At 40.2% G+C, this 12539-nt stretch overlaps 4 protein-coding genes across 4 annotated transcripts; all 4 read left to right on the forward strand.

The window, feature by feature from the left end:
* Window positions 610-1299, forward strand: LOC104699358 (glutathione S-transferase T3-like). The gene has a single exon (XM_010414676.1). The coding sequence runs from the start codon at window positions 610-612 to the stop codon at window positions 1297-1299; it is 690 nt and encodes a 229-aa protein (XP_010412978.1).
* On the forward strand, window positions 1255-3557 carry LOC104792949 (probable E3 ubiquitin-protein ligase RHC1A). Its single transcript, XM_010519224.2, has 2 exons — window positions 1255-1408; window positions 2220-3557. The coding sequence occupies exon 2, from the start codon at window positions 2346-2348 to the stop codon at window positions 3330-3332; it is 987 nt and encodes a 328-aa protein (XP_010517526.1). The 5' UTR covers window positions 1255-1408; window positions 2220-2345; the 3' UTR covers window positions 3333-3557.
* Window positions 3661-9761, forward strand: LOC104792950 (4-alpha-glucanotransferase DPE2). Its single transcript, XM_010519225.2, has 23 exons — window positions 3661-3881; window positions 4096-4461; window positions 4558-4675; window positions 4784-4839; window positions 4933-5060; window positions 5162-5288; window positions 5370-5566; window positions 5902-5980; window positions 6060-6098; window positions 6327-6446; window positions 6568-6669; window positions 6778-6861; window positions 6970-7212; window positions 7287-7412; window positions 7538-7612; window positions 7749-7820; window positions 7991-8110; window positions 8228-8325; window positions 8454-8613; window positions 8709-8807; window positions 8929-9126; window positions 9229-9322; window positions 9408-9761. The coding sequence occupies exons 2-23, from the start codon at window positions 4099-4101 to the stop codon at window positions 9575-9577; spliced, it is 2868 nt and encodes a 955-aa protein (XP_010517527.1). The 5' UTR covers window positions 3661-3881; window positions 4096-4098; the 3' UTR covers window positions 9578-9761.
* LOC104792952 (phosphatidylinositol 4-kinase gamma 1) lies at window positions 9845-12381 on the forward strand. The gene is made up of 2 exons (XM_010519227.1): window positions 9845-10123; window positions 10234-12381. The coding sequence occupies exon 2, from the start codon at window positions 10435-10437 to the stop codon at window positions 12085-12087; it is 1653 nt and encodes a 550-aa protein (XP_010517529.1). The 5' UTR covers window positions 9845-10123; window positions 10234-10434; the 3' UTR covers window positions 12088-12381.

The following is a 12539-nucleotide window of genomic DNA, read 5'->3' on the forward strand; positions in this document are numbered from 1 at the left end:
AATTTGGTGATTGTTGTGTCATTGGTATGGTTGGTAAAATGTTTTTGACATTGATTTTGATACAACTTTTGGTTGATTAAGATAGTCATTGTCATTCGTATGATTTTTGGATAAATTTTTTTAACAATGTCATTCGTATGATGTCTCGCATTGATTCGTATGGTTGTGTTTTTTTTTAGGTTTCTCATTTGGTAGTTGTAATGTTTACTTGTAATAAATTGGTAGCATTGTTGTGTAGTTGGTTGTATTTAATTTTAGTGTTGTTTGTTCATAGTTTCTTGTTTAATTTGGTAGTTGTAATGTGTACTTGTCATAAATTGTGATTAGACATTTGTTGTTTGGTCTTTAAGTTTTGATAGTTATTGCAAGTAAGGTTTTAAACCATAAATCTCTTTCATTTATCTTCCCTTTCTCACTTGTAAATGATATTCACTTCTCTTCTATACTCGCATCTCTTATCTTCGCATTCCTTCTCTTCTATACCCGCTTCTAATCTCTGCTTTTCTCTTCTCTTCTCTTCGCATTGATCATCTTCTATACCCGCTTCTCTTCTCTGCTCTTATCTTCTCTTCTCCTCGCATTCCTTCTCTTCCTTATCCGTTTCTTCCTATGGATTCTAATAATCCCTTCTTTCAGTCTTCTTCTTACTTCAACTTGCTTAACAGTCAAGAAGAAGGTGGTTTAAATGATAACTTTCATTGGGAAAGTTATCCACCTTCTGGACAGAGCTCACAACCTTCTCCTCACAGCTCCCAACCTTCTCCTCACAGCTCCCAACCTTCTCCTCACAGCTCGCAAGAAACACCAAAAGAGCGCAAGGAGAGAAAGACATGGACACCTGCTGATGATGAAGTCTTGATCTCCGCATGGCTCAACACTTCAAAAGATCCCATCGTTGCAAATCAACAAAAGGGAGGAAGCTTCTGGAGCAGGATTCAAAAATACTATTGTGACACTCCTCACGCTAGAAACGGTGGGGAACAGATGCTGGTGACACATTGCAAGCAGCGTTGGCACAAGATAAATGACCATACTAACAAGTTCTGTGCCGCATTCGCAGCTGCGGAGAGACAGAACAGCTCTGGTCATTCTGAAAATGATATCATGAAGAATGCACATGATATCTACTTCGCTGCCCATAACAAGAGATTCAACCTTGAACATTGTTGGTTTCGTTTAAGGTTTGAGCAGAAATTTCTATCCCTTAACACTATTAACACGACCCCAGCTCAGCCTGCAACAAAGAGGAAACAAGCTNGAGAGAGAGAGAGAGAGAGAGAGAGAGAGAGATGCTTCTAGAGTCGTTTGTGTGTATTGTACTCAGACGTCTTCTTCCCCAAATCGAATCCTCTCGCTAGGGTTTTGTTTTTTTGTTTTCTCCTTTGGATCCATAATTCTTGATGACGAGGTATTCTTCTCATTGAGCTTCAACCAAAGTTATCCATGTCTTTCAGTTGTTTGCATCTTATTAGGTTTTTGTTTTCCCTTCTATTATTAATTTACTCGTTCATGTGTTGGATCACTGGATTGAAAAGCTCTCCTTTTTTTTTTTTTTTTTACTTTCATTCGATTTCGTTTGGGGTAGCTTAGCTCTGTTTTTAATTATGAATCCTTTCTCAGTGATTTGATTTTTTTGCTTTTCGTTTTTAACTTTGATATTTTACTGCAATTCATTTGATTAATCCGTTCCTACTTGTTAGTTGCTTGTCGCATTGACTAGTTTTATTCGCTGTCTCATTCGAGAAAATATAGCTACAAAAGTGATTAGACTCCGAGTTCATATTCGTCGGCTTTGGGTTGTCCAATATAAGCAAATCAAAGCTTTCAAACTTTGTGTGTTAATTAGCTGCTAGTATTTGTTCTACCTGCCCTTCAATGATTCAGGTGTTTGCCTTTTTTTATGTACTAGTATAAGTTTTGAGTTTGTGGGCTAGGAGGTTTTATGGGGGTGTGAAGATTCAACCTTGGGTATATACTGTTAAGACATAAACAAAAACCTTCGGTTTCATGTCTAGATTTTGGTATTCTTGATCAGGTGGAAGTTGGAACCTATGTTAGTAGAATTTTGTACTCTATTTATTGAAGTTTGACCTATAATTAATTCTTGTAATGTGCATTATAATTTGAGGTAAGCGGGAATTTTTTTTTCCTGGAGTCTTTGGCTTGGCTTGCCTACTTGGATAAATTTTAGATAAACCAACTTATGTCCACTTTTGCAGGCTTATAACTGAGACCTGTCAGATAAGCTTAAGCTTCTTCTAAGGGCTTCAAAGGAAAGGATCGCATTGCATTGTTTTGGTATTGTTTGATCCCACTGAAGGAAAGAAGAGTGAGAAGCTAAAGAGATGTCAAGCAGTCGAAATACCCACTGGTGTCACAGATGCCAGCGTGCTGTTCGGCTTCACGGCCAAGAGCCTGTATGTTCTTATTGTGGAGGTGGATTCGTTGAAGAACTTGATATGCCTCAAACCAGCCCATTTGATATGTTTAGAGCTCACAGTAACAGGGATGTTGTCCAACGTGATCCAACTTTTGATCTCATGGATGCCTTCTCTGCCTTTATGAGGAACCGCTTAGCCGAAAGGAACCACGACAGAGAAATCAGAGGAAGAGCCATCAGTTCAGGTCCTGAGAACTTTCCTGGTCTGGCTCCTTTATTGATCTTTGGTGGTCAGGTCCCTTATAGACTATCTGGAGACAATGCAGTCGAAGCCCTCTTCAATGGCGGCTCACCTGGCATTGGCATCACACGTGGTAACACCGGCGACTACTTCTTCGGTCCTGGTCTTGAAGAATTGTTCGAGCAGCTTTCAGCTGGCACTACTCGCCGAGGCCCTCCACCCGCACCTAGATCATCAATAGACGCATTGCCAACCATCAAGATCGCGCAGAGGCATCTGAGGTCATCGGATTCGAACTGTCCTGTTTGCAAAGACGAATTCGAATTAGGATCAGAAGCGAAACAGATGCCGTGTAACCACATCTATCATTCTGACTGCATCGTCCCGTGGCTAGTTCAGCACAACTCATGCCCGGTCTGTCGCCAAGAGCTACCATCAGCTGGAGGACCTTCAAGCAGTCAAAACAGAACCACCACCAGAAACTACAGAAGTAGCAATAGCAGTAGTAACAGTCGTGAGAACGGCAACGAAAGAAGGAATCCGTTCTCATCCTTGTGGCCATTTCGTTCATCGGGTTCAAGCTCAAGCTCCTCCACTCAAAACCGTGGAGGCACAAGAAACTCGGAGACAGCCGATGAGAACCATAACTACCATCAACAGCAACAGCAACAATCATATATGGGTTACAGTGGCTGGCCTTTTGATTACTAAAAGTGAGAGCTAAAAAAAAAGAAGCTTTGGTCTCTCTACGTACTACTATGCTTTGTGTGTCTATCTTGTGCTTCCCACTCTTATCTCTCCCACTCCCTACTCTCTTTTACCAACATAAATAATGGAGAACTGAACTGTAATTGTAAAACAAGTTCATCATCCTTTTCTATATATGCTTTGTCAAATATGTCATTTTAGTTGGGTTTTCAACTTTCAGATTTTTTAGTTGATCGAGAAATAAATAAAGGAAAATGTCTGGACACTCTTGCGCGATCTATCTCGTGATCTTCTCTTCTTCTTCATGCCTCTTCTTAAAATAATAAGAAAAAGAAGAAAAGACTCGTGCTTTATAATACTGACGGTGCAGAGCGATTGAACGAAAACCAAAAATATCTTCCACAAAAAGCTATTTTTGATTGCGTATAATGAATATTACGAAAATTGAAATCAATAGCTGCCACTTATAGTACACTACTACCTTTTTAGCTTCTTCAGTCACTCTCTCGAGACTCGTGTGTTGAGATTTACTTACGGTTTGAGCAAGCAAAGGTGATCATCGGTTTCCCAATTTCTTACTTCACTACTACTCTCTCTCTCTCTCTCTCTCTTCCGTGGTTTTCGATTACTCTAATGGCTTGCGTGTTACTGATTTGTTGATTTTTCACTTTTAATTTGTGGTTCTTGAGTCACTCTCCGTCGGATAAGTAAGTGTGATCTGGGTTTTGCTAAAGTTTCGATTTTTGTTGTTGTTCTTCTTGTTTAGAGAATGATGAAACTAGGATCGCTTTCGTTGAGCACGAGCAAGTCTAGTAAACCTATGGTTAGCCTTAGTTTCTCGATACCGTATTTCACTCACTGGGGAGAGAGCCTGCTGGTCTGTGGCTCGGCTCCTGGACTTGGTTCTGGGAATGTGAAAAAGGGTTTGCTGCTTAAGCCATCCCAGCATGATGATCAGCTCATCTGGAGCGGCTCTGTCTCGGTTCCACCTGGGTTTAGCTGTGACTATTGTTACTACGTGGTGGATGACTCCAAGAATGTGCTAAGGTCGGAGTTTGGGATGAAGAGGAAACTCGTTGTGCCTGAGACATTGACTGGTGGAGAATCTGTTCAGCTTCGTGATCTCTGGCAGGTTTGGGGTTTTTGTTTTATCTCATTTGTTTGCTCTTGTGATTATTTCTTGCTGCTTATAATTTGCCCTTGAGATGTTCTGTTCCTTTGAATTCAGACTGGGGATCAAGCTCTTCCATTTAGAAGCGCATTTAAAGATGTTATATTCGACCACAGTTTCCAAGTGAAAGTAGAAAAACCTCTAGGGGTCTTTGAGAATAAGTCGGATCAAGATGGTACTACTTTTTTATTTGAATCTATCACACCATTGTCTCTGAGATTCTCTATTTGTTATTGATCGATCTCGTGGCTAACTTTTGGGGTCTCTTGAACCATGTGTATAGATTCAGTTGTTATCCAATTCAAAATCTGTTGTCCAGACATTGGAGAGGGAACATCTGTAAGCCTTTCTCTATGATCTTAGGTTTTCTTTATTATCATGTTTGAGTTTTATGTTGTCTGGTGACCATAATTTTGTGTATGGCATGTGCAGGTATATGTTCTAGGCACCCCAGCTAAGTTGGGGAAATGGAAAGTCGAAAATGGACTTAGACTCAACTATGTCGATGATTCCATATGGGAAGCAGATTGCTTGATCCCTAAAGCAGACTTTCCTATCAAATATCCTTTCTTTATTTTCTTTCAGACTAATTAGTTGAAACTAGTTCACATTTCACTTCTCATTTACTTTTTGCGTGATGGGTTCTTAACTGTTATTTCACATATAGATACTGTAAAGTTCAGAAGGAAGGCAACATAGGTTTTGAATCTGGTGGCAATCGGGAGTTGTCTCTTCACTCCATCGGTAGTAAACAGGAATACATTGTCATGTCAGATGGCTTGTTTCGGGTAAATAACAGAGACAAGCTATGAACTAGCTCTTGATGTGACAGGATCAATGTTGTCTAAATTATTTAATTTTACATGTAGGCCATGCCATGGAGGGGTGCTGGTGTTGCAGTTCCCATGTTCTCTGTTAGGTCAGAAGATGATGTTGGTGTGGGGGAGTTTCTCGATCTGAAGTTGCTGGTTGACTGGTCGGTAGATTCCGGATTGCATCTACTACAACTTTTACCAGTAAATGACACATCCGTGCATAAGATGTGGTGGGACTCGTATCCCTACAGGTATGAGTATTGCACGTATATTAGTTTTGCAGAAGTTCAATAAAGGGTTGCTGTCACTCACTTAACAGATGGAAACAAATATTCCAGATGTCCTGTTGTTATTCTCTCTTGACTACCGAATTTATGATCATTCATAGTTTTTCTTAGGTTTAGACTTTTGCTTAACTATTTTTTGGGACCTTGCGTTTCCTATACTTGGTTGATAATTAATGACTAAGCCTGAGGCTCTGGTGAATATCTGTCTCTATTTACTAAAATGTCTATATCAACTCATTAAAACTGTCTGGTTCATTCTTTTTGTTCTTTCATCTTTTGGATTTTTGCTTCTCTTGCAGCTCGTTGTCTGTGTTTGCATTGCATCCATTATATCTAAGAGTACAGGCTCTCTCTGAATGTTTGCCAGACGCTATCAAGGTAAGTTTGTACACTTCTTGTAGTCTGGGAGAACCACTCCCAAGAAATAAATTAGCTGATCTTTCTTTTTCCCTTTCAGGAGGAAATTCAAAAGGCAAAGAAGCAACTGGACAAGAAGGTAATCAGTCCCTTGTCAGACCTTTCATAGTTTGTCATTTTCTCTCACTTTTAGACTCTTGGATAATTGAAAAGAATAGCATCAGAGAAACGAGATATGGTATTTTCAAAGTCTTGTGTCTGTATCAGCATGATGTGTTTGAACTCCTGCTAGTAAATGGTTCATATGTTAGTTTGTTACTGTCAGAGTTGGAGTGTAAATTGATCTTTTAAAGATTATTACTTGTAGGATGTTGATTATGAGGCTACCATGGAATCTAAGCTTTCAATTGCCAAGAAGATCTTTGACCTAGAGAAAGACCAGACGTTGAACTCAAGCTCTTTCCAGAAATTCTTCTCGGAGAACGAGGTATGCTTCAGAATCTGATATTGTTTCCTTCATATCCATAGATATATGCCTGCATACTTATACCTCCGAAGGCTCACTTCAGCTTTTCATTTGACTTACTGAGTTTTGTTTTCTTGGAAAGGGCTGGTTGAAACCATATGCGGCTTTCTGCTTTCTCCGTGATTTTTTTGAGACTTCAGATCATAGTCAATGGGGGACTTTTTCTGACTACACAGAAGACAAGGTATTATCTTATCAAGTTTAGTGATCGCATTAGTTCAAGCTTTCCAGATGTATTTCACCTGGATAGTTTCAGTAATTTCTCACAGCTCCAAATATCATAATGCCACAGCTTGAAAAATTGATATCCAAGGAAAGCTTGCATTATAACACCATATGCTTCCACTACTACATTCAGTACCATTTACATGTACAAGTGAGTATGTTCTGATTCGTATTTTATCAACTTCTATTCCATTCTTGTAAGTGAAGTCGATTACTGGGTGTTTCATCTAAAAGTGTGTGCTGGTTACGTTTTCAAAAGTTGTCAGAAGCAGCAGAATATGCAAGGAAGAGAGGTGTCGTGCTGAAAGGAGACCTACCTATTGGGGTTGACCGAAACAGTGTTGATACGTGGGTTTACAGGAATCTATTTCGCATGAATACGTCAACTGGAGCACCCCCAGACTATTTTGACAAAAATGGTCAGAACTGGGGGTTTCCTACTTATAACTGGGAGGAAATGTCCAAAGACAACTATGCTTGGTGGCGTGCTCGCCTAACACAGGTTGGCAATAGTGTCCTTACCGACCACGGCCCTTTGAAAATCTAAAGGCTGACAAGATCGTACTTGCTTTGCAGATGGGAAAATATTTCACAGCATATAGGATTGATCATATATTAGGTTTCTTCAGAATCTGGGAGCTTCCAGCTCATGCTATGACTGGTTTAGTGGGGAAGTTCCGTCCATCTATTCCGTTAAGTCAGGTACACAAGACATGCTACATGCCTATTCAAAAGAACTTGGCTCTGAGGTTTACTTATTAAAAGCTTATGGCAGCCGATGAGCTACTTTAAAGCTAAGGAGAATGATAAAACTTCTTCTGACGCAGGAAGAGTTGGAAAAGGAGGGCATATGGGATTTTGACCGGTTAAGCAAGCCTTACGTGCAGAAGAAATTTCTTGAGGTTAGTTTTTCCATCACACCTGTTATGATCAGCTTTCAGCGCAGATTTAGTAAATTGTAAGTTTCAAGTTACAGCCATTACCTCATAATATATCCTTACCTTTCTGTTGATTTATGTCATTGGTCTGTCCCTTCAGGAGAAATTTGGAGATTTTTGGCCTTTTATTGCGTCAAACTTTCTAAATGAAACTCAGAAGGACTTGTATGAGGTCAGTGAATTCCTCATCTGGAGATCAATTTCCTTTGGAGAACTACATTATCTATTCCATAACCCTTTGGATAACCAAGTCTTGTCTTCCTTCTGTCATAAACGTTTTGGTATTTTTTCTATCAGTGGATATAGTAACTTTCTTGTTTGTTTCCTTTAATTCTACTCTAGTTCAAGGAAGACTGCAACACAGAGAAGAAGATTGCAGCAAAGCTGAAGTCATTAGCTGAGAAGTCTTTGTTGCTAGAAAATGAGGACAAAGTTCGTCGTGATGTCTTTGACATATTACGGGTAAAGTTTTATGCATCACAAGCGCGTCTAGATTTCTTCTCCTTGTTAACCACTTTATGTCTCTCTCGATTCAACTGTTCGCAAATTTTTTTATTTCTGTTGAATTTGTGTCCCTAGAATGTTGTTCTGATCAAAGATCCAGAAGATGCAAGAAAATTCTATCCTCGCTTTAATCTTGAGGATACTTCAAGCTTCCAGGATTTGGATGATCACAGGTACTTCCAAAACCTTTTCCCCAACCACGCTAGTATCCTTCCTAAATCAAGAAGTCTGATCTTGTTCCTTTGATATTTTTCTATTTTTCATCAATATGGGAAAATCTGATTAAGGTTTTCTGATACAGCAAAAATGTTCTGAAGAGACTATACTATGACTACTATTTCCAACGCCAAGAGGATCTATGGAGGAAAAATGCTTTGAAAACCTTGCCTGCACTGTTAAATTCATCTAACATGCTGGCCTGTGGGGAGGATCTGGGTCTTATTCCATCTTGTGTGCATCCTGTATGTGTCCTCTGTTTTCCTTGCTCTTGGTTCATATCCAACTTCTTGTTTTACAACTTGTGTAGAAGCATGCGCTAAAATTCCTAATTACTCAGGTTATGCAAGAACTGGGGTTGGTTGGCCTTCGGATCCAGCGCATGCCCAGTGAGTCCGACGTGAAGTTTGGGATTCCCTCTAATTATGGCTATATGACGGTTAGATATTTTTTCTCAGAATCCTGTCTTACTCACTTATAGCTTCCTTTCATTTCCTGAGAAATTTTAAATGGATAAGTGATTCACCGCATTATTCAAAGTATCTCTTTATATTTGTCAGGTGTGTGCTCCATCATGCCACGACTGCTCTACACTGCGGGCTTGGTGGGAAGAGGACGAAGAGAGAAGACAACATTACTTCAAGGAAGTGATTGGTGTAGATGAAATCCCTCCAAGTCAGTGTGTTCCAGAGATAACTCATTTCATTCTGAGGCAACATGTTGAAGCTCCATCTATGTGGGCTATTTTCCCTCTTCAGGTAATCATCACCACAGTCAGATTTCTCAGATTTATTAGAACTTTTTATCAGGCTCAACAACGATATGTGGTGTTTGTTCTTCTTTCCCCCTGGAACAATTAGGATATGATGGCTCTAAAAGCAGAATACACTACTCGCCCTGCAACAGAGGAGACGATCAATGACCCAACAAACCCTAAACATTACTGGAGATACCGTAAGTAGTACTAATAACACACAAACTCTCCGCACTATTAGTTTTAACTTCAATTGAGATGCGAACTTTTTTGTGGTGCATATAGGCGTACACGTGACGTTGGACTCCCTTATAAAAGACACAGACCTGAAATCAACCATCAAGAACCTAGTTTTGAGCAGTGGGAGATCAGTTCCTGGTAGTGCTGCTGGTGAAGACAACAACAAGAACCAGGGAGAAGTTATAGCCAATGGTTCAACAAAGCCAAACCCATGAAGCAATAAGTCTTATGAGCTCCTTTCTTGGTTCCACACCACAAATGTTTGCTTATTAGTTATTATCACTTTAAAATAGTACAAGCTCTCTGCTCTCGCTCAACTTTATATTGTCCATAAGGCATCATCAAAACTCTGTATTTGTTGTTCCTGTCCAAAATAAAATCCTTAATTTTCGGTACAAACGCCATAGCTTATAGATAAGAACGTAGCTTTCTTTTAAGCTTTTGTTTGTTTGTTAATTATTATTTTTAGCATTCGCCTCCATCCTAAAAACGCGGGAAAATCAGAAACGTAAACAAAGCAGAGAGACATTTATAGCATAATTACAAATAGGTTTTAGAAGAAAGGGGTTGAAGAAAGAGAAAAAAAGAAAACCAAAAAAAAAAAAGGAAAGGAGAAAGAAGTATCGTTCTGGAAGAGGGGAGTCTCAGGAAAAAAAAAGACAGAATTTTTTTCCGGTGACGGTGTCGGTGTCTCTGACGCTCCTCTCTGTTTTTCAATCTTTCTCCGTCTCTATCCCTGAATGCCTTCATCCGTATTCAGGGTTCGTTCAAATTAATTCTTCTTGTGCAAGCTATCTTCTCTTCTTGATCATTCTTTAAAAAGGCTTCCCATGTGACTTATCTTCTTGTTGTTCTTCTTTTTGTTTTGCAGAAAATTGCGGCGATTCATGGTTGGAGGAGCGAATACTTAAAGGGCACAATGGATTCAACCGAAGCAAAGGACACACCATCTTGTGGCTGTATATAGATCCAAGTTGATTTGTAGGTTTTTGAAAACAAAAAATTACGAAACTTTTTTTTTTAGTTGTGTAAATATATATAAGATAGGAGTGCCAAAAAGTTTTGGTTTGGCATGAATTGTTTGGCTACGACCATAATCATCACCTGCAAGCCCACATTGATCTCGGATATGGCCGTGGCTATTGATCCTTTCAGTGACAAGTTCCCTTACTTCAGCCGATCCTCTCAAAGATGCAGACTTCAATCCCTTACCAACCTTGACTTCAACTTCCTCGCGCAATCCTTTAATCATTCGGTTGAAGATGACAACATCCCTCGAAGCGTTTCCTCTCCTTGCTTCTCTATAGCTGCGTCTGCTAATATGGAGGAAGAACTCAAATCAACCACGGCTCCACGGATTGAGATTCTTGGTGGCCAGAGAGTGCCCACGGTTCGTGCCCTTGTGGCTGAGGTGACTATGGCTATGGTTTCTGGAGCTCAGCCTTTGCTTTTACCAAGTGGCATGGGAGGTGCTTATCTCTTGCAAACAGGAAAAGGACATAACATTGCTGTGGCTAAACCGGTTGATGAAGAGCCTTTGGCCTTTAACAATCCTAAAAAGTCTGGAAACTTGATGCTCGGGCAACCGGGAATGAAACATTCAATTCCTGTTGGTGAGACGGGTATCCGAGAGTTAGCTGCTTACCTTTTGGATTACCAAGGCTTCTCTGGTGTTCCACCAACAGCTTTGGTTAGTATCTCACATGTCCCGTTTCATGTCAGTGACGCCTTCTCGTACTCCTCCATGCCCTATAAGGTTGCTTCCTTGCAGCGATTTGTGGGTCATGATTATGATGCGGGAGAATTGGGTCCAGGAAGCTTCACGGTTACCTCGGTTCATAGGATTGGAATACTTGATGTAAGAGTCCTGAACCTTGACAGACATGCTGGAAATATGCTAGTGAAGAGATGTGACAAAAAAGAGTGTTATAATCGACTTGGGACCGCTGAGCTTGTGCCTATTGACCATGGTCTCTGCCTCCCTGAATTCCTAGATGATCCTTACTTTGAGTGGCTAAACTGGCCTCAAGCTTTTGTTCCATTCACCGACTATGAGCTGCAGTATATATCTAATCTGGACCCTTTCAAAGACGCAGAACTTCTAAGAACTGAACTACACTCTTTGCCAGAATCTGCCATAAGGGTCCTCATCGTCTGCACGGTTTTCTTAAAACACGCTGCGGCTGCTGGGCTCTGTCTCGCGGAGATAGGCGAGAAGATGACTCGGGATTTCTCCAGGGGTGAAGAGAGTTTCAGTCTGTTAGAGACCCTCTGCTCCAAAGCGAAAGCAAGTGTTGTTGGCAAAACTGGCAAAGGCGGTGACTATAGTCAGGAAGGAAATGAAGTGAACACAGAGCTAGAGTGTGGAATGTTTAAGTTTGAAGGTGGAGATACCCCATGTGAAGCGGAGATTTCAGAGGTATTTTCTGTATCTAAACCACCTTTGGTTCCAAGAGGGCCACGTGCAAACACCATCATCGCTACCAATGTCACTGCTTCGATGTTGTCTTCACAAAACCAGCGGATTACTCATCATGAGAAAAATGCAAAAGAAAAGAGAGAAAAATGCAACGTGAGGAGCAAGAGCTCACCGATTGGTGCGAACCATGATGAATCAAAAGGTGTTTCTTTCGTGGACATGACAACAGTTGAATGGGAAATGTTCCTGCAGAGCTTCAAGACACTTTTGCAAGACGCACTGGGCAAAGGGTCCACGCCAAGATAAGGATGCTCCTGCGAAATTTGAGGCAAACAATAAATAGAAGACAGGCAAATGACAACCAAAGAGATAAAAATCTCATAAGGTTAACTTTCCGGTGTTTATATATAGGTACAAGTGTGCATTACTGCCAAGATGACCATAGTGCAAGCTGTAGGCTAACTATTAATACCTTAGAAAGCATATGGATTATGAGACGAGCAGAGTAAGCCGTCCACTCCAATACTTCTTATTTTTTCTTCTTTCTGATCCCCTACTGTATCATGTTATTCTGAAACATTAAGTACCATGTATTTTTTTTCAAAAAAAAATAAACAATTATAATGTAACTGATGTAATCAGGAGTATATAACTCAAGTTAAGTTTCCTTGCAGTTTACATGTTCTATGTACTCTCTGGTTCAGAGCAAATATAATAATACTCTGGGGCAATTACATAAGCTTCAGTGCCGAATGTGG

Source organism: Camelina sativa, chromosome 6, assembly GCF_000633955.1.
Source record: "Camelina sativa cultivar DH55 chromosome 6, Cs, whole genome shotgun sequence".
In the NCBI taxonomy this organism is placed as follows: Eukaryota; Viridiplantae; Streptophyta; class Magnoliopsida; order Brassicales; family Brassicaceae; genus Camelina; species Camelina sativa.

Bases quoted from the DNA above. Each gene is read 5' to 3' on its own strand.
- LOC104792952 (XM_010519227.1), top strand. From the start codon at position 10,435: ATGAATTGTTTGGCTACGACCATAATCATCACCTGCAAGCCCACATTG.
- LOC104792949 (XM_010519224.2), top strand. From the start codon at position 2,346: ATGTCAAGCAGTCGAAATACCCACTGGTGTCACAGATGCCAGCGTGCT.
- LOC104792950 (XM_010519225.2), top strand. From the start codon at position 4,099: ATGATGAAACTAGGATCGCTTTCGTTGAGCACGAGCAAGTCTAGTAAA. The intron at 6,099-6,326 runs GTAATCAGTCCC...TATTACTTGTAG, and splicing joins AGAAGCAACTGGACAAGAAG to GATGTTGATTATGAGGCTAC. The intron at 6,862-6,969 runs GTGAGTATGTTC...CGTTTTCAAAAG, and splicing joins AGTACCATTTACATGTACAA to TTGTCAGAAGCAGCAGAATA.